The 21992-nt window shown below is 28.6% G+C and overlaps 1 protein-coding gene across 3 annotated transcripts in view; it reads left to right on the forward strand.

Moving 5' to 3' along the window:
- The window catches only part of LOC107444806 (succinyl-CoA:glutarate CoA-transferase), a 24201-nt gene extending 4726 nt beyond the window's left edge, over positions 1-19475 (forward strand). For all 3 annotated transcript variants that reach the window (XM_071184173.2, XM_043054407.3, XM_087154148.1), the window contains 8 exons: positions 584-634; positions 5797-5917; positions 9334-9569; positions 12719-12886; positions 14191-14288; positions 17343-17445; positions 18931-18994; positions 19145-19475. In XM_071184173.2, coding sequence (XP_071040274.2) covers positions 584-634; positions 5797-5917; positions 9334-9569; positions 12719-12886; positions 14191-14288; positions 17343-17445; positions 18931-18994; positions 19145-19293 — 990 coding nt within the window. In that variant the 3' untranslated portion in view covers positions 19294-19475. The remainder of the gene's footprint in view (positions 1-583; positions 635-5796; positions 5918-9333; positions 9570-12718; positions 12887-14190; positions 14289-17342; positions 17446-18930; positions 18995-19144) is intronic.
- The last annotated feature ends 2517 nt before the right edge of the window (positions 19476-21992 follow it).

Here is a 21992-nt window from a genome sequence, read left to right on the forward strand (position 1 = left end):
TAGTGATTAGGAACAATTAGAGTTATTAAAAGAGACTTCCGCGTCTGGAGATACATCAGAAAAGGAAAATGACAAAACCGAAGAAACTTAGCAAAACTTAAAATCAAATGAATGAGCAGATATTGTTTGAAGTAACTGCTTTTTTTTAATAATTTTTTCATTAAGCATCTTTTAATATATTCTGTGTTTTATTTAAAGTTATTATTTTGGATTAATTGTTACAAAATAATAGATTAAAAATATCCAATTTGTGATGTCCTGAAATTCTGATATCACAACATTTTTAATGTCTTGGTTCCATTTTGTGCTATTTAGGTTTGACTGCATTTCTCTATATTAATAAAAAGTTACTTCCTCTATTGTACCTACAATTCCAGAAAAAATTTGACACACATATCTCTGACTTTCAAGAGCCCAGGCTTTTTCGTATGTATGTGTGCAGAAGGTATTAGTTTTCATTGTATTAATACTAAGATTTTTTTATGATCCTTGTATCAATAAATTCTTTAACTATTGTATTGTATTAACATGCAATTTGAAACTGTGTGTAATAATGTTATATCCATTTTCTTGTGTATTTCAGAGTATCGCAATTGATATTAAGAAGCCACAAGGAAAAGAGTTACTTATGAAAGTGAGAAACATCATATTTAAATATTATTTTTTTTTATTATTATTATTTTTAATGAAATAAACATCACTTATATGTGTGCGGTTTGTGTAATGTAATTGAAATTTCTAATATTACAGTTTCTCCTTGTAGAGATAAAAAAGAATTAATAATAAATTTTTGCAGTGTGTGATTTTTTTGAAATATTCATGAAAAAATTATACACAGTATACAGTGTGCAAAATATAAAAATAGACCATCACCCTGTATAACTTTTGATCTAATGAGCAGATCTTCATGCTCTAGGACTCTATCCTAAAGCAGTGTTTTCACTACAGCGCGAGAACGCGAGAATCTCGCATATTTTTTTAAATTCTCGCATTAAAAAATGATTACCGCGAGAAATTCGCGCAATCTATAAAAAAATTTCAAAATTAGCGAATTTCTCGCATTTTGAAAAAAATTTCTCTTTTGCGCCATTTAGAATAAAATCCGTTTCACTTTTCTTCCTGGATCTTTTATTATTTTCAATATCTGCCCCATTATCTAGCTTCCCTATTTACCAGTATTGTTCAGAACCTTTAAGAACAACAGAACACCATCCTTCTGAACCATGGAACCTCTTTCAGAACGCATTTCTCTGCAACCACGTGTTTACCGTAGGTAAGGTTTCTTCATGTAAGACGTTAAAAGTTTTTGCTTGTTAATGTAAGATGGACAAATACCTTGTAAAGCCAATATCTTCTACTCCGAAACGACCAAATGAAAATGAAACAAATGTGGGTAGAAGCGATCAAAACGAAACAAATACGCATTTGAGCAACCTAATGAGAATAGCTGATGAAAAAGTAGATGTAGAACATTTTCCATATGATGATGCAGCAAAAATATTCAATGCTTTAAAATTTAGAAGATGTTAAAAATGCATCATAATTATAGAAATTTTATTTTTTTTCAAGTCTCTTTACGTTTTTTTTTTATTTTTAATTTTTGAAATCTCACTTAACTTTTTGAAATCTCACCCTGTTTTTGAGAAAGGGTGAGAAATTCTCACCCATTTTTTTTCTGAGATGAAAACACTGTCCTAAAGGTTCGAGATGATGACTCCAAATATGCTAATTAATTAGTGCAGGCAATATTTTAAGTTTAAAAATCAGACACAAAGGCATACTTTTTTTGGATGAACATACCTTTTTTCTGGCGGATTCAGATTTCTAACTCCCGAAAATTAGGAGGTATTGTAATCTGGAAAATATTCCAATAGTTTGGTCAAGAGTGGTCTAAAGTTTGGACACCTAAATGTTAATTTTACTTTTTGTGTATTTCTCAGTATCTCAAAAACTTTTTAACGAGTCATAAAATTCGATTACGATATGAATATAAAATTCCTTTATCCAAATACAATCACATGCAAAAACAATTTTGTTGTAAATATTTACAATTTTTTATAACATTTAATGGTTTTTGAACAAAATTTTTAATTGTAAGGTATACGTTTTTTTACATAATTTTAAAAAAATGCAATTTTAAAACATAAAATTTGAGCAAAATGGGCCAAATTTTGAGCAAAATCAGCCAAATAGCTCCTGAGAAATTGAATTTTAAAAATATGACTTTTTAAAAAATTTGAATTCTCAGGAACTATGTGTCCAATTTCACTTAAATTTTGCATTGTAAAATTACATTTTTTAAATGAGTGTCAAAAGCTGTATACCTTACAATTGAAAGTTTTTTTTTTATTAGATAAAATAATAAAAAATATTGAATGTTTACTAAATGTTATATTTTGCATTAATCATCTTTAGATATACAAGTTTCATTATTCTGTGGAAAAAATTGTCAAAATTTCTCGAGAATTGGTGAAATTCTCAGATAGTAAAATTAACATAAAAGAGTTCTAACTTTTTCCTGTCTTGCTTGACATATTTCCCAGGAACCATATGTCCCATACTAGGACTACCTCCTATATTTTGGAGGTCAGAAATTATAATCCATAAAAAAGAGGAATGTTAATTCAGAGAAAGTAAGTTTTTAAGTCTGATTTCGTAACTTAAAATATCGTTTGCTCTAATTAATTAGCATCTATGATATCACTCCCTCGAACCATTAAGATTGAGTCTTAAAGTGATCATTAGTTTAAAAGTTATTTAAGAAGATCAATTTATTCATTATTATTTTTTTGCGCAATGTGCATTAGATAATTAGAAATCACTATACTATGTATGTATACTATTTATGTACCTTCTTCATATAATCAGGGCTCCTATGGGACAGGGAGAACAAGAAAAACCTGGAATTGGCTGGGAATTTTTTTTTGACTCTAAAAAGCTGGGAATATTCAGTTGCAATTTTTTACAAGAACCTGGAAAATTCCTACATCATTTCTGGAAAATAACCAGTCTCAGAATTGTCAGTAGCAGTGATCAGTTATACGAGTTAAAGTATTTTAAACATTTGTTATGATTATTTGTTGTAAAAATTTCACATTTTAATGAAACTTTCATCCTTATTCAATTATACTTTTTTTCTCCCAAAATCTAATATTTAACATTACAAATAAAAATCAAAGTTTCCTCATTAAAAATTGCTTGGTATAAATAAATTGGAATTCTATAAATAAGTGAAATTTTCCCGATAAACCTGGAAAAGTCAGGGTTTTTTTTTTTTCTTTCTGAAATTGGGTGGGAACCCTGTATAAATTGTTCTTAATATAGTGAATCACTATGAAGCATATGTTGCCAAAGTAGGCATGACCTACTTCCTATCATTCAATAATTTAATTCATATTTAAACCACCAACTATTTTCTCAATTAAAATATGCATTAAATATATTTTTCAGAAAACTCTCTGAACCAAAATTCTATAAATAGCTTGTCTGTTTTTTTAATTACTCTCAATATTTATGTAAATATAAGAAACTTATAAAGGATTGATGTAATGTTTCGACTTTAAGAGATAGTAATTATTAATTTTCACCAACTCATTTAAAATTTCTAAATCTTATATTAAAGTAGAAGTATTACTTCTACAATAGCTATTGCTAGCAAAGTTATCGATCTCAGTTTAAATACTTGTGTTTGGAAAAATGTTTTGTAGTTCATAAACAAGCATTTTATTCTGGACGCAGTGTGAAATACCTGTTTTAAAAAATAGACATTAGAAAAGATGCACATTTAAGGAAATGGACACAGAGAAAAACATACTTTTTCAATGTTCAACCCAAATGACAAAGAATTTCATAAGTACTTTTTTAAACACTAAGCATAATCGTAATGAGTCCATCACACAGGCTTAGTACAGATCTCATTTTTGAGCCATCTCTTCATATTCACATACGCTAAACTATAAAGCGGTTTTGAAAAATCTCTAAATTTGTTCAACATCAACTTAATAACCACTATTATAAATTTATAGGAACCGTGACAACCTTGTAAGTAAAGTTAAATGATGTACTATAAAGTGGTTTTGAAAAATTTAAATTTGTACTATGTCAACTTAATCATGACTATTATACATTTATAGGACCTGTGAGAACCTTGTGAAAGGAACTGTTGTTAATATCTTTTCAAAAAAGAGTAATTTTAACAAAAGTGTACTTAACAGTTTAGGCAAATAAACGTCATGAATGAATTATGATGAATTTATGAATTTATTTGAATCCATAAGCATATTCTTTAACAAGATTCAAAAAAAGAAATTTGAAAAATGAAATTAAAATGTTTGTCTATTTTCTTGGACACTCACATTTTCTGTGTCCATATTCTTAAACACTTTTCGGGCTGTGTCCATAATTAAAGACTATCCAATGAGATTCTAATTAGTACTACACTAAAGGATTTAATACAAGGAGGATGCCACAGTTGTTAATTGCATGTCCTCTTAATTTCACTTTCTTATCCAATCATTGCAATAGTGCAAAATTCATTAATATTCGAGTAATGTGTAACTTCTTCATCTGCTTAGAAAACAAAATAATGGTTTCTTTTTTACAGGACATTTATGTATTGTGTCATCTCTCTCTTTTCTATGCACTCTGTTTCTAATAGAACTTCATGCAAATTTTTAAAAAATTAATACAATTGGTACTAAGATCAGTACGAGATCGACATAGCATAATTCTATTAACTTCACTAACTTAGCAGGTGTAAACAATTGTAATTAAAAAATTTCTGTGACTTAGCAAGAACTATTGAATTTTTTCATTATTTGTTGAAAGGTTACAAATTTTAAAAGTACTAAATTAAATTTTTTTTTCTATAAATAATAGACTTATATTAATACTTATAATAAACACTTCTAATTTTTTTGTTTTTCATTAATTTCCTATGTTCCAGACAAATATAACCATGTTTAGTAGGTAAGTTTAACCCCTTGCCTGTGTCGCCCGAATCCAGTTCGATTATTTACTATGTGCGTTGTTTGTGTTGCCCGAACTGACTTCAGGCAAGAGGAAAATTAACGTTTCTATTTTGTGAGGCCCGAGTTGAGTTCTTTTCTACTTTAGGGTACTTAATTCACTATTTTTCTAAAAGATGGCATTAGTGGTCCTAGTTTTTCACTGATTACAACCTCAGTCGAGGGAGGGAAGTGTGGATGGGGATTTTGAGATATGCCATACTGTAAAAGATTTGTAAAATTTATGTATTGAAAATCATATTGTTGTGTTTTTATATTATATTATACAAGTAATATTATATTTAGCTTCAAAATTTTGTTCAATTTGCTCTAATTGAATAAGATGTGTGTATAATCCATTATTTTTTATGTGAATGTAAAAATTATAAATGCAGTAGTTATTGCATTTAAAATTTTATTTTTGTTATATAAAACTATTTTCTAACTTTTACAATAATGTAAAGAACAAAATGAAACAGTCAAAAAAGTTTTCCATTTTTATGAAATATATGTCACTGTTAAGGGGTTAAAGGCGTGTGAAAGGATCTATATAACGAAAAAGTCTGAACAAATGCAACATTTGGTGTTTTAAGGTTTATGGAATAAACTAATTCTATCTGTAACAAAATTTATATACTTTTATTTCATGACATATCTTTTTAAAAAATATTTTAAAATTTAATTTTTTATATAAGAGTTTTAATTTTATGATAACTATTTCTTTTTTTATAATACTAATGCCATGATCTTTTTTCAAATTGCATTTTATATTATTCGTACTTCCTTTTAGCTTGCTACAGAAAGTGATGTTTTGGTAGAAAATTTTGTTCCTGGGAAACTCAACTCTTTAGGATTAGGTTATGAATCTTTTAAATCAGTGGCTCCTCATTTAATATATTGTTCAATAACTGGTTAGTAACATTTATTTTAATTAATTGAATAGAAATTTTTAAAAACTTGAAAGTTTCTAAAATGCTTCAATTATTATTATTTTACATCATTGTAATTTTATTTGATGCACACAAGTTTAGCAAGTTTTTTTTTACTATTATTATTTTCCTTGTGACCGAATCACTGCGATACAGCAACAGTTCTGGTAGAAAGAATTTTCTTTTGAAGAGCAAAAAATGTTTATTTTCGACATAAATTTACATATAATATTTGAATCATGCATTTAGATAATCACTTTTTGACTAGCTCAATTTATGCTGATAAATGTAAAATTTCTATTGTATTTTTGGCAGTTATTGTTATTGATTTTTCACATGGTTTTTAAATATCCCAATATATTTGAAACATAATGAAAAGTTCCAATTGTACATTTGAGTATTTACCTTTTAAGGCAATAATTCTATCAAATTTTTGGCAGTTATTACAATTGATTTCTCCATAGTTTTTATATCAGATATTTTTTATATGATATTATTTATTAGAAAAACCTAATCTCGAAACATACATTTTAGTAGTCTGATTCGTGTGATTTCATCGTTGATCTTTTTTTTCGGCAATTACTACTACAAAATTTCTTGATTTTTAATGATTTTTCATTGTGATGGTTATTTTCAAAATGCGAAGGAGGAAATAATTCCCCCCCCCCTTACCAAACTGCCAGAATATCACCCATAATATTAGAATAAAAAATTATTACATGTTCAATTCAAAAAATATACTATCGTTTTTTTTTTATCTTTTTGTAAACAGAGTGCTTTTGTTATTTTAAATTAGTTACATATATGCATGTTATTATTTAATGTATATTTCAGAAGTGCTCAAGAGTTTTGATGCAGAAAAAATTCTGCCACGGGAATTATTTATTTGTACTAGTTGCTGTCATTATATAAATTTTAAAAAAATCTAATTACTAAGCCAATAAGTTCAAAATCAAGTTATGATATTTTGTTGTATTTTATGCAGAATCATAAAATTGACATCGAAATGTAGAAATTGTATAAAATTAGCCCGAATCTAAAGAGCCTAAATTTGTGTTTTTATTAAATTGTTGGATCATTTAGTTGTTTTTAATGTGAAAATTGATAACTGTTTTAAAACTGGTGCAGTTCTCATAACACTTTTCACCTTGATATTGTGAACTATTTTTACTTTTGTTGAAAAATGAGACTCCATTTGATTGAAACTGCCATGTCTACACACAATACACACAGTGACAAATTCTACATTTTAAACTAAAAAAAAAAAACTGAATAGATGTTGCCATTGATAATTTTAAAATGGTTAATATAGAAAACAATTTTTAAATTAATTTTGCGATTTTAATAGGGTCCCTCAAAGTAGACATGCCACCCACCAGTGCTTAATGTGTGGACCACAGTAAAATGTAATCATAAAAAATAAACTATTTATTTTTTGTTTGAAAATTTTTAAAAAAAAATGTCTGCAATTTTGAAATGCCCTTTTAAATTTTGGGTGTACTCAATCTTAATCAGTGTAGCTTTTTGGTGGTTATCCCTAGAGATTTTCTCATAATTTTAAAAATCTCATTATTTTTAATGTGAGATTATTACAGTACTTGAATTTTGAATTTTAGTAATCACCTTTGACTATCATCATTATATTTCATTATAAATTCTTTGTGTTTTAATCATTTTTTGATAGTATTGCCTGCAAATATCCCTGTAGTTTTTAAAGCTACACTATTTTAATGCCTTTTAAGTTTTGAATCGTGCATTTAAACACTCTTCGATGCACTTTATTTGTTAAAACTTCATCCCAAATCCAAATGACTTTTGTTATTGCTAATTATTGTTTTGCTATTACTAGTTGTTATTGATAATTTGTTAGTAATTGATATGCATTTCCATGTAGTTTATAAAATTTCAATATTTTTGGCTTGTTATATTATGAATTGTGTAGTTAGATAACCACTTTTTGACATGTTTTATTCATGGTTATTTTTTGAAAATCCTAATTATTTTTCAATGGTTAATTTGGCAGTTATTTCTACAAATTTCTTCTTGGTTTTTAAAGTCTCGATATTTTTAATACTCTATTATTACAACATTCACATTTCGAATCGAACATTTAAAAAATCACTTTTTGACACTCTTCATTTGTGCTGACTTAATCATAAGTACAATTGTTTTTTCTATCGTTTTTTGGGCAGTTATTGCTATGCTTTTCTGTGTGGTTACTAAAATCCTGATACTTTATCACAATATTATTACAACTCGTGGATTCAAAATTTTTTTTTTTTTTTGGTTAATAAGTGCTTTATTTTTTAAAAAAAATAATAAATAAATAAAATATTTTAGATTTATTAAGCCTCTTACAATTTACTTAATATAAATGTCTTAAAGTTGAAGTATATTCCTTACTTAATACTAAATCTTATTTTGCACAATTATGGTTTTGTTTTAATTTAAATCATTCTTTTTTTATTTGAAGTATTTAACCTGCATTTATTTTGCTCTATTTAATTATTTTTTTTTTAAAAACTTAAGGTTTTTTTAACATATAAACATTGTTTCTTTTTGATATAATATTTCTTAAATGAACTTTTGTATTATTTAATGCAACAAAGTACCCACCACATTTTACCATTGTTTTTATTTATTTTAATCATTCTGTATATTTTGTTTTTCTTTAATTTTAAGTAAACAGATTACCTTGTTAACTGATGAAAAGGACTCAAGGCCCAGAACACTGATATTTATTAAAAATTACTATAATTGCCATCAACATATATTGGATATGTGACCTTTCATTAGTCAATCTGTTGTAGGAGTGATCCTTTATTGGTCAATATGCTGTGCTATAGTTTATCTTAGCTAAGAACTTCTCCTACCACAAAGTCTGAGGCCTTCAGGTGCTGTGGAAACAAGAATGGAGCATTTTGGGGGTGGGGTAGCTTCAGTCTAGGACTAACACAATAGACCGAAGAGATTTCCTTTCTCTCCCCGACCCTATCCAAAACAGTGACCTTGCACCCCTTCTTGAAATAGTCATACTTCGTTACCATGGTCACCACCACAGGTCCAGATTTTAGACAAACTATAGTGGCCCTTCATTTGTCAATCAGATGTGCAGGTAACTCTCTATTCAAAAAGATCATGCAACCGCAAGTTGCATACCTTAAAGGGTGCTATTAGGTATAACAATTTACCTGTCTTCTGTTAGTCATCATATTTATTTTTAATGTGGCATTTCTTTGTTAATTGTTTGACCCTATAAAGAAAAGGAAAATTATTCATCTTAATTATTACTGCATCAGATACATTTCATTACTATTTTAGTAACTAGGTTATAATCATAGTAACTAGATTTCTTCTATAGTACACCGAAATTTTAATAATTGTGTCTTGTACTGTAGGATTTGGACAAACAGGTCCATATGCAACCCGACCTGGACTTGATGTCATTGTTGCCTCTGTTGGTGGTCTGTTTCACATCACTGGTCCAGAGGGTGGGCAGCCTTGCAAAGCAGGTGTGGCCGTGACTGATTTGGCTACTGGGCTGTACGCTCAAGGTGCTATTATGGCTGCTTTAATTCACAGGATGAAAACCGGAAATGGTCAAAAAATCGATTGTGATCTTTTTTCTACTCAGGTACGCATGTTTTCAAAACACTGATGTGCAGGGGTGTTCGAAATCCCGGGGCAGGTGTCTTAATTAGATGACCCTAAAAAAGAAATGAAATAACTGAAGGGGACAAAAAAAGAGTCAATTTAATTTTAAAAATAAATTTTGGAATTATGCCTTTAAATTTATCAGTTGGAACCTATGTTTATAAAAATCTAAATCCATACTTTTTTTTAACTAATTTTCTGCCAACTCTATTGGATTTTGCCAGTTTTTCCTGGTCTATTGGTTTTATAAAAATTCTCCTGATTTTTGAACATTTTAGACAATTCCCTAAAATTGTGAGTAAGTTTTCTAAAAAAATCCCTATTGAAAGAGAATTTATGGACAAATATTATGGTTTGCTTGAATACTTAAATAAGTATTACTAATGCATTATGAAGCGAACCTCGTTTATAAAAATAAGTTTAGAACCTTTTATTTTATTCTAAAATTTTCAGTTTATCTTGATTCAGAACTTTTTAAATTGATTAAGAAATCTTCTAACTATCTTTGATGAATTAAATGCCTGTTACTATTTAAAATTATGAGTAAGCATAATACATAACATTTCAAGTTCATCATAGCAGGAAATATTTGCAGTCTTCCTACTTTGATTACTGTAGAAATCCCTAAAATTCCCTTGTTATAAAATATTTAGTACATTATGAGACAATTAACATGAAATTTATATATTATTTTGCAAAATCTCTTGGTTTTTTTTATTATCCATGTTGGCAGCTATGCATTTTGATATAAATGTAGGTGAAGATTATTATGGGGTAACGCACAAAATATTCTTCAAATTTTTTTAACCCTAAGAAATATTTTAATTTTAATGACGAAAAATTTAATTTGTTTTAAAATCAGGAAATATTTTTGATTGAGTCACATATTTATTTATTTTAAAAAATTAATTTCATAAAAAAAAATTTTTTTTAATTGATTTCAAGTCTTATTATCCTTAATTGTCAAATGAATATCTAGGGTAGTTGCCCGCTTTCTCTACCCTTTCTGCATGCCCACTGTTAGTGTTTTGACAGTGATACGCTCTGGCCAAAAGTGTTTGGACACCCAGTGATATGGACTTAGAGCATCCTGAGGCACGGATTAATATGATGTTGGTCTTTTGCATCGATGACAGCCAGCACACACCTGAGAAAACTTTACACCAGTTTTTGATAGGTAGCCATAGGAATTGACTTCCAGGCTTTGCTCTCAACTTAAGTGAGTGGATACGTAATCTACCCTCTAATTGGTCCTAAAAGTATTCTATGGGATTTAGATCGTGGCTCTGAGAAGGCCTGTCCAGTTTTTGAACACTCATTTTGTTAAACCGCGTCTTTACAAGCTCGATGTGTGAATGGAACAGCTATCCTGCTGGAACAGAAATGGGCCTTCCCCCAAATATTGCTATAGAGTTGGGAGTGCAGCATTGTCCAGAATGTTCACATACATCTCAGAGTTCATGATTCCAGCTACAGGAACTAACGGACACAGGCCAAACCACAAGAAACACCCCCCACACCATTATGCTTCCACCACCCATAACAACCGTTTGTCCGGACAATTTTGGCCAGATAGTGTATCTTAATTCCATTTGCCACCCCCTTATATATATCATATATATATATAATATTTTTATTAAGGTGTCAAGTAATGAAAATAAGTTTCAGTTATTTGAAACTTTCATATCGTTATTAATACTTTATTTTTTATTGAAATAACCTAACTGAAAACATCAGGTTCATTATTAGAGAAAAAATATGATCAGACTTTAGTATTTTTGCTTAGTTATGTAATTGATTCAAACAAAAATGACAGTTATCTAATTATGAAAAAATTAATGACATTTCTTATAAAAGAATCTTTGCTTACAAATATTAAAACATGTAGTACTGCTCTTAAAATGATTTAATGATGGTTTTAAATTGTTTTTATTTATTTTCATCTGTTCCAATATTTATTCTAATTTAGGTCTTTTCATTTGTGTCCATAGTTTTCTCTATTATTTCCTCTACAATTAAAAAATGTTTATTCCTATTTAGGTTTTTTCATTTGCGGTTATAGTTTTTAATTATTTTCATTCACTTGCAATTAAAAATGTATTCTTGATAAAATAGTTTTCATTGCTAAACATTATTTTAAATTATATGCATTCATTTTAGTTGAAAAATATTTATTAAGGTATCTTAACTAGAGAAATTTTTCTTATAATTTTTATTCACATCTAGAATTGAAAAATATTTATTCCTGATAAAATGCCTTCATTAGTGAAGACAGTTTCAAATTATAATTCATTCATATATAATCAAAAAAAAATTTTTTTTACTGGTGTAGAATTACCACCGACTATAATACAACTATTTTTTTACATGAGGCGACTATGGCTTCTTTTTTTTTTTGCCTGAAAAGGCTAAAATAAGCAATTAATTTCATTTAAAAGAGACTATTGGGAGACTTTTCTGTACTCCTAGCAATGTTTTTTAGCATAAATTAGGTTCAAAATCTGCAGCCCGCAATAGCTTTTGAACACACTAAACTTTTTTTTCTCAAAAAAGAGAGTAAAAAACGTTGAAAATTTTAAGTTGCAAATTCTAATCTTCACTTTTTATCGTTCAATCCGCAGATTCCATTGTAAGTCTATTTCGTTTCTCGATCGCCTTTTCAATGGCTATTGCCTCAAAATTCCGTATGATTTGGAAAACAATGAAGAAAAAAAAAATTTTATACGATATTATGCTGCCTGAATTTTGAATTTGAGTGATCACTTTTCACAATATATATATGTGTGTGTGTACAACTATTGATAGAAGGGAAAATAGTACTAGAACATTAACGCTTATATAAAAATTATCATATTTGCCACCAAATTGACTAAATGGATCACAGTATATAACAATTAAGTCATTAACAAAATTTTAGTCCTATTTTTGTTCTTATTTAGGCAACTATTTTCATAGTTTTCGGCAACTGTTTTCATGCTTTAGGCTACTAAAGCAACTATTTTGTTCATTTTTTTCTGTGGCATCCCTGTAGTGAGATATAAATATTTTTTTAAAAATGTCTTTTTTAGTGGATTTTGTTTCCAAATCTTTTCATTTCTCTACAACTGAAAAATATTTATGTCTTTTAAGGTTTCTTCATTAGTGAACATAGGCTCCAATTATCTCAATTCTGGAGTAGAGGCAAAGCGCTGGGGAACGGCCCATGAGAGTATTGTCCCATATCAAGCTTTTGAAACAAGGGATAGTTATATAACTATAGGGGCTACCAGCAATGACGGGTTCAAAAAGATGTGTAAGGTAAGTGTTGATATTTAAGTTATTATCCCTGTGGCAGAATTGCCGCAACACGGCGCAATGTTGCAAATTTTTACAGAGTTTTTGCAGAAAAATGTTTCATTTGGGAAAAGAAAAATTATGGTTTTCCTTTCTGGATAATTTCTCTAAATTTTTTTTTTCTTCTGCAGAATTTCTTTTTTTAAAGATGCCTTTCTTGCACATCAGAGAGGAAGTAAATAATCATGATTTTTCTATTCTCATTTGAGATTTTACAAAAAAAAAAATCTTTAAAGACTGGCTTCAGCTAGAATTTCAAAATAATAATCTAAAATAAGAAAATTAAAATTAAAAGAAAGTTAGCTCTAGAAATGATGTTCTTTCTTTCATTTTTTTTCTTTAAAGAACTCCTTATTTTACATACACTTATTTGAGCTTCTCTTTTTTAAAGAGTCCTATTCGCGTGACTCCTGATCTTTATTGTGGGAGTTACTGCACGGATTTTACGAGTTTTAATTCAAGTACGCATTTTAGTTTAGTATCGCTTAATTTATATACGAATTTTAATTTGCGGAATGATTTTCAAAATTCAAAAGCAGAAATAATTGGTGAATTTTTCCGCCTACAAAATGCGACAATATCGCATACAATATAAGAATGTAAAAAAATATAACTTTTACAATTAAAATTTATTATGCATTTTTATTCTATACTTCTTAGAAATACAACGTTTCTGTTATTTAAAATTAGTAATTGTTATAATTAAAAGTATCTTAACACAAAATATTAGTGCTAGGAAAGTTTGTCTCAGAAAGACCGAAAAAATTCTGCCGTATTGTGGGTTCATTAACTGCTTCCCTGATCATCCCGAGAAAACTCGGACAGAATTTGTCAGTACATTTTGTTTTATCACGTTTTTACTCGGTCAGAAGCAAAAAACATCTGCTGTGATTGGAAGTTTGCCAAGTTTTATTTGAGAGTTTTTATGTGGGACTGCACTCGTGTTTTGTGTGATTGTATATACGATGGTTGCTGAATTTGCATAGCAATAAGAGTATTAAAAAAACCTGCCATATTCCTTCACTGACGTTTGAAAAATATCACTTTGTGTTGTCCCTTGTTTTAAGAACTATCCTACAAAAACTAATATTTAACTTATTTCAATTGCCCGAGATAATTCGGGTCAAAAAAGTGATTTTAAAGTAAATGTTTCTTACACATAAAATTAAACTCGATTTTTTTGAGGGGGCAGGGGAGTTTGTATGCCCATTCTTTTCTGATACAATTTTATTCTGTTTAAATTGAATAAAATAGTTTTCTTATTGCAGCTTTTAACTATTCCAGAATTCTGTGCCGATCCAAGATTTTCATCAAATGAGGAAAGAGTGAAAAATAGAAAAACTCTCATATCGAAATTATCAGAAATGTAAGTATTATGTTGTTGTTTTTTTTTATTTATTTATTTATTAAAGAAAAAGATCATATTTACTAATTCTCAGAGTTCCTGGTTTCTGTTCAAAAATTTTCAAAAACCTTAGTTCGCAACATTTAGGATAGAATGGATGAAAAGCCACGGTTTAAACCGTCCTGTCCAAAATCCGTTTGTCCAAAACAGTCTTAAACTTTTCAAAACCTATTCACTCAAATGATATCACAATTTCAAAAAAAAATATATTGTGAAAAATAAAATGTAAATTTTTGAACAAGAAGGAATATGAAAGCAAGTTTTGGTTTTATTAAAAAAGTTTATCATTATCTTTAATATTGCATTGTTTATCCTTATGCGAAACATAATTTATCAGTATTTAAAGCATATTTATTCATATTTGAAGTATTCATTTTTGTTGTTCAATGAATTGTGGTGCTTCAGAAGTTATCTTTTCCTCTTATATAATTTTCCTTTTGTAATTAAAAGCAAATTACAGTAGAGCGCCGATTATCCGAACTGCTTGGGACCGAACGTGGTTCGGATAATGAAATGTTCGGATAATTGGAAAGTTTTTTAAAACCTAGTTTAAATGATTATTATTTATGCGCTAACCTCCCTTCACACTTTTTCTAGGCTTAGGACTGGCAGTACTATCTAAAATAGCTCTGGCGAGTTTAAGAATTTTTTTTTTTCGATTTTTAAACATATTTTTTTAAACTTTTTTTTTTCAATTTGAATCATTTTTATCATATTTCGGCTTTTTTATAATTTTTTTTGTCAATTACTGATTTTACCACATTTTTCTTTATTTTCCATTGCAAAAGATATCCAGCAAAGACTTTTGTTTCAAAGAACATGCTCTTTTTTGTGCAGCCATATCCCTTATTCTTTTTAACAATATCAACTGAATTGGATCAACATCATTTTGACGTTCTAGGCAATTCATTGCAATATCTAATGAATTGCATCCTTCTTATGAGAAGGTCCATGATCTTGAACTTGATCACGTACTTCTTCCTCTTAATCTGAGGAGTTCCGATTTTCATTCAAAATTTCAGAAACAATTTCATGATCATTTAAAATTTGAAATCCTGAGTCGTTTTCAGTGTCTCGACACCAGTCTTCTATTTCTTCTGCTGTATAACCTGGCATCTTTTCACTCGAAAGATCTACCGATTCACGAACTGAAGTTTCGTTTGTTTTTCTGATAAGAATTTTATTCCAAGATTTAGGATTCCAAGCACTGTAATCACTAATCATTAACCATGAGTGTCAACAACTACCCATCCCCAATTGTAGAATTTCAGCACTTATTTATTCATAAACACATTCTGCTTTCCAACAATTGTAGATTGTCAAAATGAAGCTCGCATTCTTTGATGATAATTTTCAGTTGAAGAGGGCTAAAGGGGTATGTAGGTTTAACTGTATAACAATACATGTATGTATGGCTACTATAAGAAAACTGCTGAAAAAGGTTGTAAATTAAATATAGTCTTCAGATGTAGTTGATATTATCTATTCCTCTAAATTTAGAAAAATTGTCGATAAGTTAAAAAAAATTCTAAACTTAAAAAAGAGAAGGAAAAAAAAAAGCGAATTCGGAATTCATAGTTCGGATAATTGGACGTTCGGATAATAAGGGTTCGGATAATCGGCGCTCTACTGTATATAAAAAGTATCAAATATTTATTATATGTACTTATTATGTGTGCAATGCTTACCTTTTACCAAAGTTCAAGGTTTTGGACACTTTAAGACAGTTTTAGTCAGTTTCAAACAGTTTAAGACTGTAAAACCCAAATGCCCTGTCCAAAACCAGTTTAGGACATCTAAAATCACAACCCTGCCAACAGTCTATCAGTGCTAGTCTATCTTGCCATTTTTTTTATTGGGTTTTAATTTTATCCATTGATTATAACTTGTTTGCTGCATCTAGTAGACATTTTGTTGAGTGATTTTCTTTGCTTAACAGGTTTACTATCCTCAGCGTCATTTGTCTTAAAGATTTTGAACTAAAACTAGGTTTACCAAGAGTAAGAGTTTATGCCCATGTTACAAACCCTGTGGCTATCTTTTCTTTGTGGTTGTCTTTTTCAAGCAATCTGTGATAAGACTCTCTATCACTAATATCATTCTGCAAGATACTTCTAATAATAACAAATATATATGTTACTAATTTAAAATAACAAAACTGCTGTGTTTACAAAAAAAAAAAACTGTAAAATATTTTTTTAATTGAACATGTAATAACTTTTTATTCTAATATTATGGGTGATATTCTTGCAATTTGTTGGAGGGGAAGCACAAATTATTTCCTTCTTCGCATTTTGTAAATAATCATCACATTAAAAAAAGTAGTTAAAAATCATGGAATCTGTAGTTGTAATTGCCGGAAAAAAAAGATTGACAACAAAATCACTCGAATCGGATTCTTCAAGTGCGTGTTTCCTTTCAATATTAGGTTGTTGTAATAAATAATATTGTATAAAAAATATTAGATTTAAAAACTATGGAGAAATAAATAGAGATAACTGCCAAAAATTCTATAAAATTATTGCTTTAAGAGGTGAATACTTAAATGCACGATTCTAATTTTACATAATGTTTGAAATATATCGGGATATTTAAAAATGCGTGTGAAAACCAATATCAATAACTGCCGAAAATACAGATTAAAATATTATTTGTAAATTCTGTAGAAAAGAAGAGTACAAATTTTTTGCTTTTTAATGGAAAAATCTTTCTTCCAGAACTCTGTAAAGTTCTGCAACAATGTCTGAAGTTTTAAAATCAAAATTCAGTAAGCTACAAAGATAATATGTTAAAATATTGCTGGCTTATATAATTAAAAAATTTATAAAAGTTGGAAGATATTAAACTGAAGGGCACTTTTAATTTTTAAGAGAAATTTGTGAATGTCACAAAAAAAGCATTAAAAATTCATTGAATAATGATTCTAAATACATCATTTTAATTTTGCTGTGAATAAATTAAATGTAGAGCTACTTTTTATTTTAACTAATCATCATAATGTTTCTATCTTGGTAGCTTTTTAAAACACCCTACTGAATATTGGTTGAGAGTATTTGATGGCAGTGGTCTACCTTATGGTCCTGTTAACAACATGGAACAAGTGTTTAATGATCCTCAGGTAACTAATTTTTTAATTTAAAAAAAAAATTATATCTTTTGTTGATTTGATTTAAATCTATTTTTGTATCGTGATGAAAAAGGCATCTAATGCATTGATATGTCTGCGATTACAGAAATGTCATGAATCGTAGTTCCATAGACATTTGTCCCTCAAACTATTCCAAATGCATAAAAACTTGAACAGTAAGGTCCCACGTTCAATCCTCTCAACTGCCGGGGCCCACTAAGTACATACAATATGTATTTTTGTAAAATCTGTGGAATCAAAAGTCCTTAGATGAGGGGGAAATTTCCTTCCTCTTCAGATCTATGCCTCACTTCTGGAAGTGGACTCACAATTGAGTGGTGCTGCTATCTATCTGGGGGATTCTGAACCAACTGACACTTTGACCCTAGCGGTGCTCTCTTGTCAAATGAAACGCCTTCCTGTTTAATTTGTAAGGGCAATAGCTGCAGGGACATTGGAATGAAAGGTCTATGTGAAACTAAACTATTCGGCATGAAAATTGAAACTATTCTATGAAAATTGTTACTATTCGGCAAATTTTATCTGTTCATTTTCGGCACATTTACAAGATTTCGTATTCTGACTTTTGTTTATTTATTTTTTAGAAAACAAATTAAATTAGTAAGCATCACAGATTTGACTGTCTTTTTTTTTTTTTTTTTTAAGAATACTTTTTTTTATAGCAATAAAAAAAAAGTATTCTTAAATAATATTATAGGAACCTATTTTGCAATTTCTTACCAAATAGAATCCCGATTGCTATAAAAACTCACCTTTGTTATTTCTGGATTCATGCAAGCCAGTTTTGTCAGAAATAAAGAGACAAATATTAGCTTATAATAATATCTTTTTATGTCACCCACCCATCAATGAAATTTGCAAATGCTGTATTTTTTAAAATTGCGAAAATGTTACGAAACAGTTGATAATTCAAAGAACAAAATTCCATAACAAAAAATATTTAGTAGCTTATAGTACTAACATGAACTATTCTTCTTCTAATATTGAATTTCTTTTCCATTATCTAATACATGCATGGCTTGCAATATGTTAAAAATCTGTAAATTAAACTTTAAAAATATGCTTATTTGTTGATGTTATACTATATAGATCATACTTTATTTCTAAATTGCCAGCACTTGCTCTTTTTTAAGAAGTTTTTTTCCAGTGGTCGTAAAATAAAATTGCGATGATAACAATAAGTAACTCTGTGTAACGCAAACGCTGGTTAGTTCCATCAAAAAGTCTTCCACAAATGCAAAATTTCTCCCAATACTTGATCCAGGAGCTCTCTTGATTTCTGGATTGAGTTCAAAATTACAAGGCTATGGAGTTGAACATTAGTAATCGTAAACCCAAAAGTGAGTCGGTTGTTAAGCGACAGTTATAATTATAAGTTAAATGCTTTCTGCATGTTATAGAAATATTTCAAAGCTGATTTGGGTTTTATGGCTAAAATGTTTGTAAACATTTCAGGTTATCCATAAAAAATTAGTAGTTGACTTGGAACATTCAACTGCTGGTCCTATAAAGGTAATAGGTAAGTTTTCAAATGTGACTGTCAAACTTAATAACAATCTTTTTAATTTTAAATTATTGATTTCTTTAAAAGTTTTGTAATATTAAAAACTGTTGGATCCCCCAAAACAGTTTAGCCTATATCTAAGATTGTTTTATGTTCTGCAAACAGGCCCTGCTGTGACATTTAGTGAAAGTATCAATAAAGTTAGATCACCACCTCCAATACTTGGTGAGCACACAGATGCAGTCCTTTCAGAAGTCTTGTCTTGTTCTCCACAAGAAATAAGACATTTAAGAGAGACCAAAACAGTCTGCTAAGTTAAAAAGACAAATTTCTTTCAAAATGAAATTTTCAAGAAGAAAACAAAAGCTGAAAATTATGATAGAATTGTGGGTTTCAAAAAAGAAAGTTTCCTATGTGTCAATAACATTTTTGTATTCTATAAAAATGAGTTCTTTGTAATAAATATTTATAATATAATAAATATATATAATAAATATTTGTGGTGGCCGTGATCATTTTAAATTCATGAGTGGATTTGTACAAGTAGCATTATTCTATTTTGGCCGTTACAGATACATCTTAATTTGGATGTAACATAATATAATGGTAAATATCTCAGATAAATAAATACAATCGCTTAAGCAAAATTGATTTATTAAGTATTGAAAAATGGCCATAATTCAAATTAAAGAAAAAACCCTTTAAAGAGATCAAGAAGAATCATTCTCTTTAATTGAGAATTTTAGTTTTACATTGATATTCAATGGTTGGGACTGGGATGCCCTAAAGGGCACCCCCTGTTTGCCTAAAAATTGGAAATTAAATGTGAATGAATTGTTCCCAACGCACAGTTAGGAGCAAGGGAAGAGATCCATGGTTGGCGATTTAATGAGAGATAACATAGCCAAAAATAAAGCCAACCTTCCGTAATTATAGATTTAGATTTTAAATATTATATTATATATAGAAAATACCATATGGATACTAATAGTAGGTTTGAAAATTCTTTGGCGATCATGAATCACTAAAAAGACTGTGAGAATTACTATAACCATTCAACTGAAACATATTTGTGGTAAGATATAAAGAGTTATCAATAGATTTTTGTTTTCGATTAGAGGAGACAGTGAATTAATGAGCTTTACATTAGTATTGAAAGTTAGCCGTTACATTGATCAATAAAGAAAAGAATAAAGTATTTTCTATTCGCTTTTTATAAATTTTAATGAAAATTAAATAATTGATTTAATTTAATTAAAATTCGGTTAAGAATGATTTAAAAAATAAGTTTAAGAAATTAAACAAATTTTAAAAGCTAGGAAATATGTAATGCCCATTGTGGCATCACAATATTTATAATATAATTTTTTTTAATAATACAGTACAGAACCCGTTATCCGGAAATCAGAAAACCGGAAAACCAAAAAACCAGAACGAAATTTGGTAAATTTTCCCCGCCATTTTTAAAAAAAAAAATTTTTTTTCCTCGTAAAATTTTAGGATTTTTCTTTTTTGAAAGATGTTTACCTTACCATCATTTTGGAAATAATCATTAGTGTATTACTTCATATTTTTTTCTTCTTTTTAAGATTATTTCCAAATATTTTTCGTTTTTTTTTAGTTGCTTTTAACAATAAAAAAACTGCTTTTTGTAGCGATTCAGAAAACCGGAAAAATCAGTTATCCGGAATAGCGATGGTCCCGATCGTTCCGGATAATCGGTTCCCTACTGTATTTATAACATTCTCTTTTAATTTTTAGTTAATGTTTTTGAAACAAAAAGTTATTAATTATTTGTGTTGTTCAGTTGCAAAACATGATAGTTTGTAACATTTAGAACCCAAAATTATTTGGTATAAGAGGCATTAAAATAGTGTGATCTAAAACACAATATAAAGTGTTATTGAGACATCCATTTTTTTTATTTTAGATTTGGTCGCTAAAAAACTTAATAATTTGTTAAATTTAATGTAGATGCTGGGTTTTTAAGATTGCAAAAAGATAAAAATGTTTAGTTTGACTAAATTGTATTGAACACATGTTAAAATCATTGTTTAAGTTAACTAAATTACGTCTGGTGTTGTGTTGAAATAATATTCCAACATATTTGTTTTCACTTAAAAGATATTTTATTTTTTATCAATCAATAACATGCCTCTGTCTATAAATTGAATAAAACCTCGTTCGTTTTCTGCTATGAGTTTAATTAATTGAGCCGTGTACTTCTTACGAAAATTCATCACCAATTGTAATCCACACTTTAGATTTTTGGTCAATAATTGTGATTCAGATTCAAAATTTAATCCGCCAAGATCGAACCCCAGACAAGAACACACTAAGCCATTTCCATCCATCTTGTTGATAACATTGACCATTGATAATATTATGTACCACCAACTTTGTTAATTTTTAAATGTTGAAGAGCTATTTTCCCATTTATGTTCAGGGTATCTGCTACATTTTAGATTTTCAAATCCAGGACTTTCCATGAATAATTCCTAGAATTTTTCATGACATACCGAAATTACTATTGTCTCCAACAAAAACACAATAATAAAGTTAAAAAAGCATTATAATAACATTAATTTAAAGGATAGGTATAACTAAAACTGTTATACTCTGCATCTTCATATTTATTGATTTTAAACTTAAAAAACAGAGTTAAGAAAGAGTTGAAGCAGTAAAATAGCTGGGGGGAAAATATAAAAGCAAATAACTACACTCAGATATACGTAATTATTTAAACCTGATTAATTTAATACAATACGACTTAAACAACAAAAATATTTTGCATTCATTTATTCGCTAAAAATATTAAGAGTTATTTTATAAAAGTTCCTTTTGGCGAACATATGGCCTTGTTTTATTATGTTACTTGTTATATTCGCCGGTAAAAGTATTCTGAAACTCACTTTCCTCTATTTCTTCAACGTTTGTCAGCACCCCCTAGAAGAAAGAAGACCGCAGTACAAATCTTTTATAGTCCATTCCACCTTAAGTTGGCACCGGAGAG

The sequence above is a fragment of the Parasteatoda tepidariorum genome, chromosome 10, assembly GCF_982258835.1.
Source record: "Parasteatoda tepidariorum strain Cologne lab strain chromosome 10, Ptep-v5.0, whole genome shotgun sequence".
Lineage (NCBI taxonomy): Eukaryota > Metazoa > Arthropoda > Arachnida > Araneae > Theridiidae > Parasteatoda > Parasteatoda tepidariorum.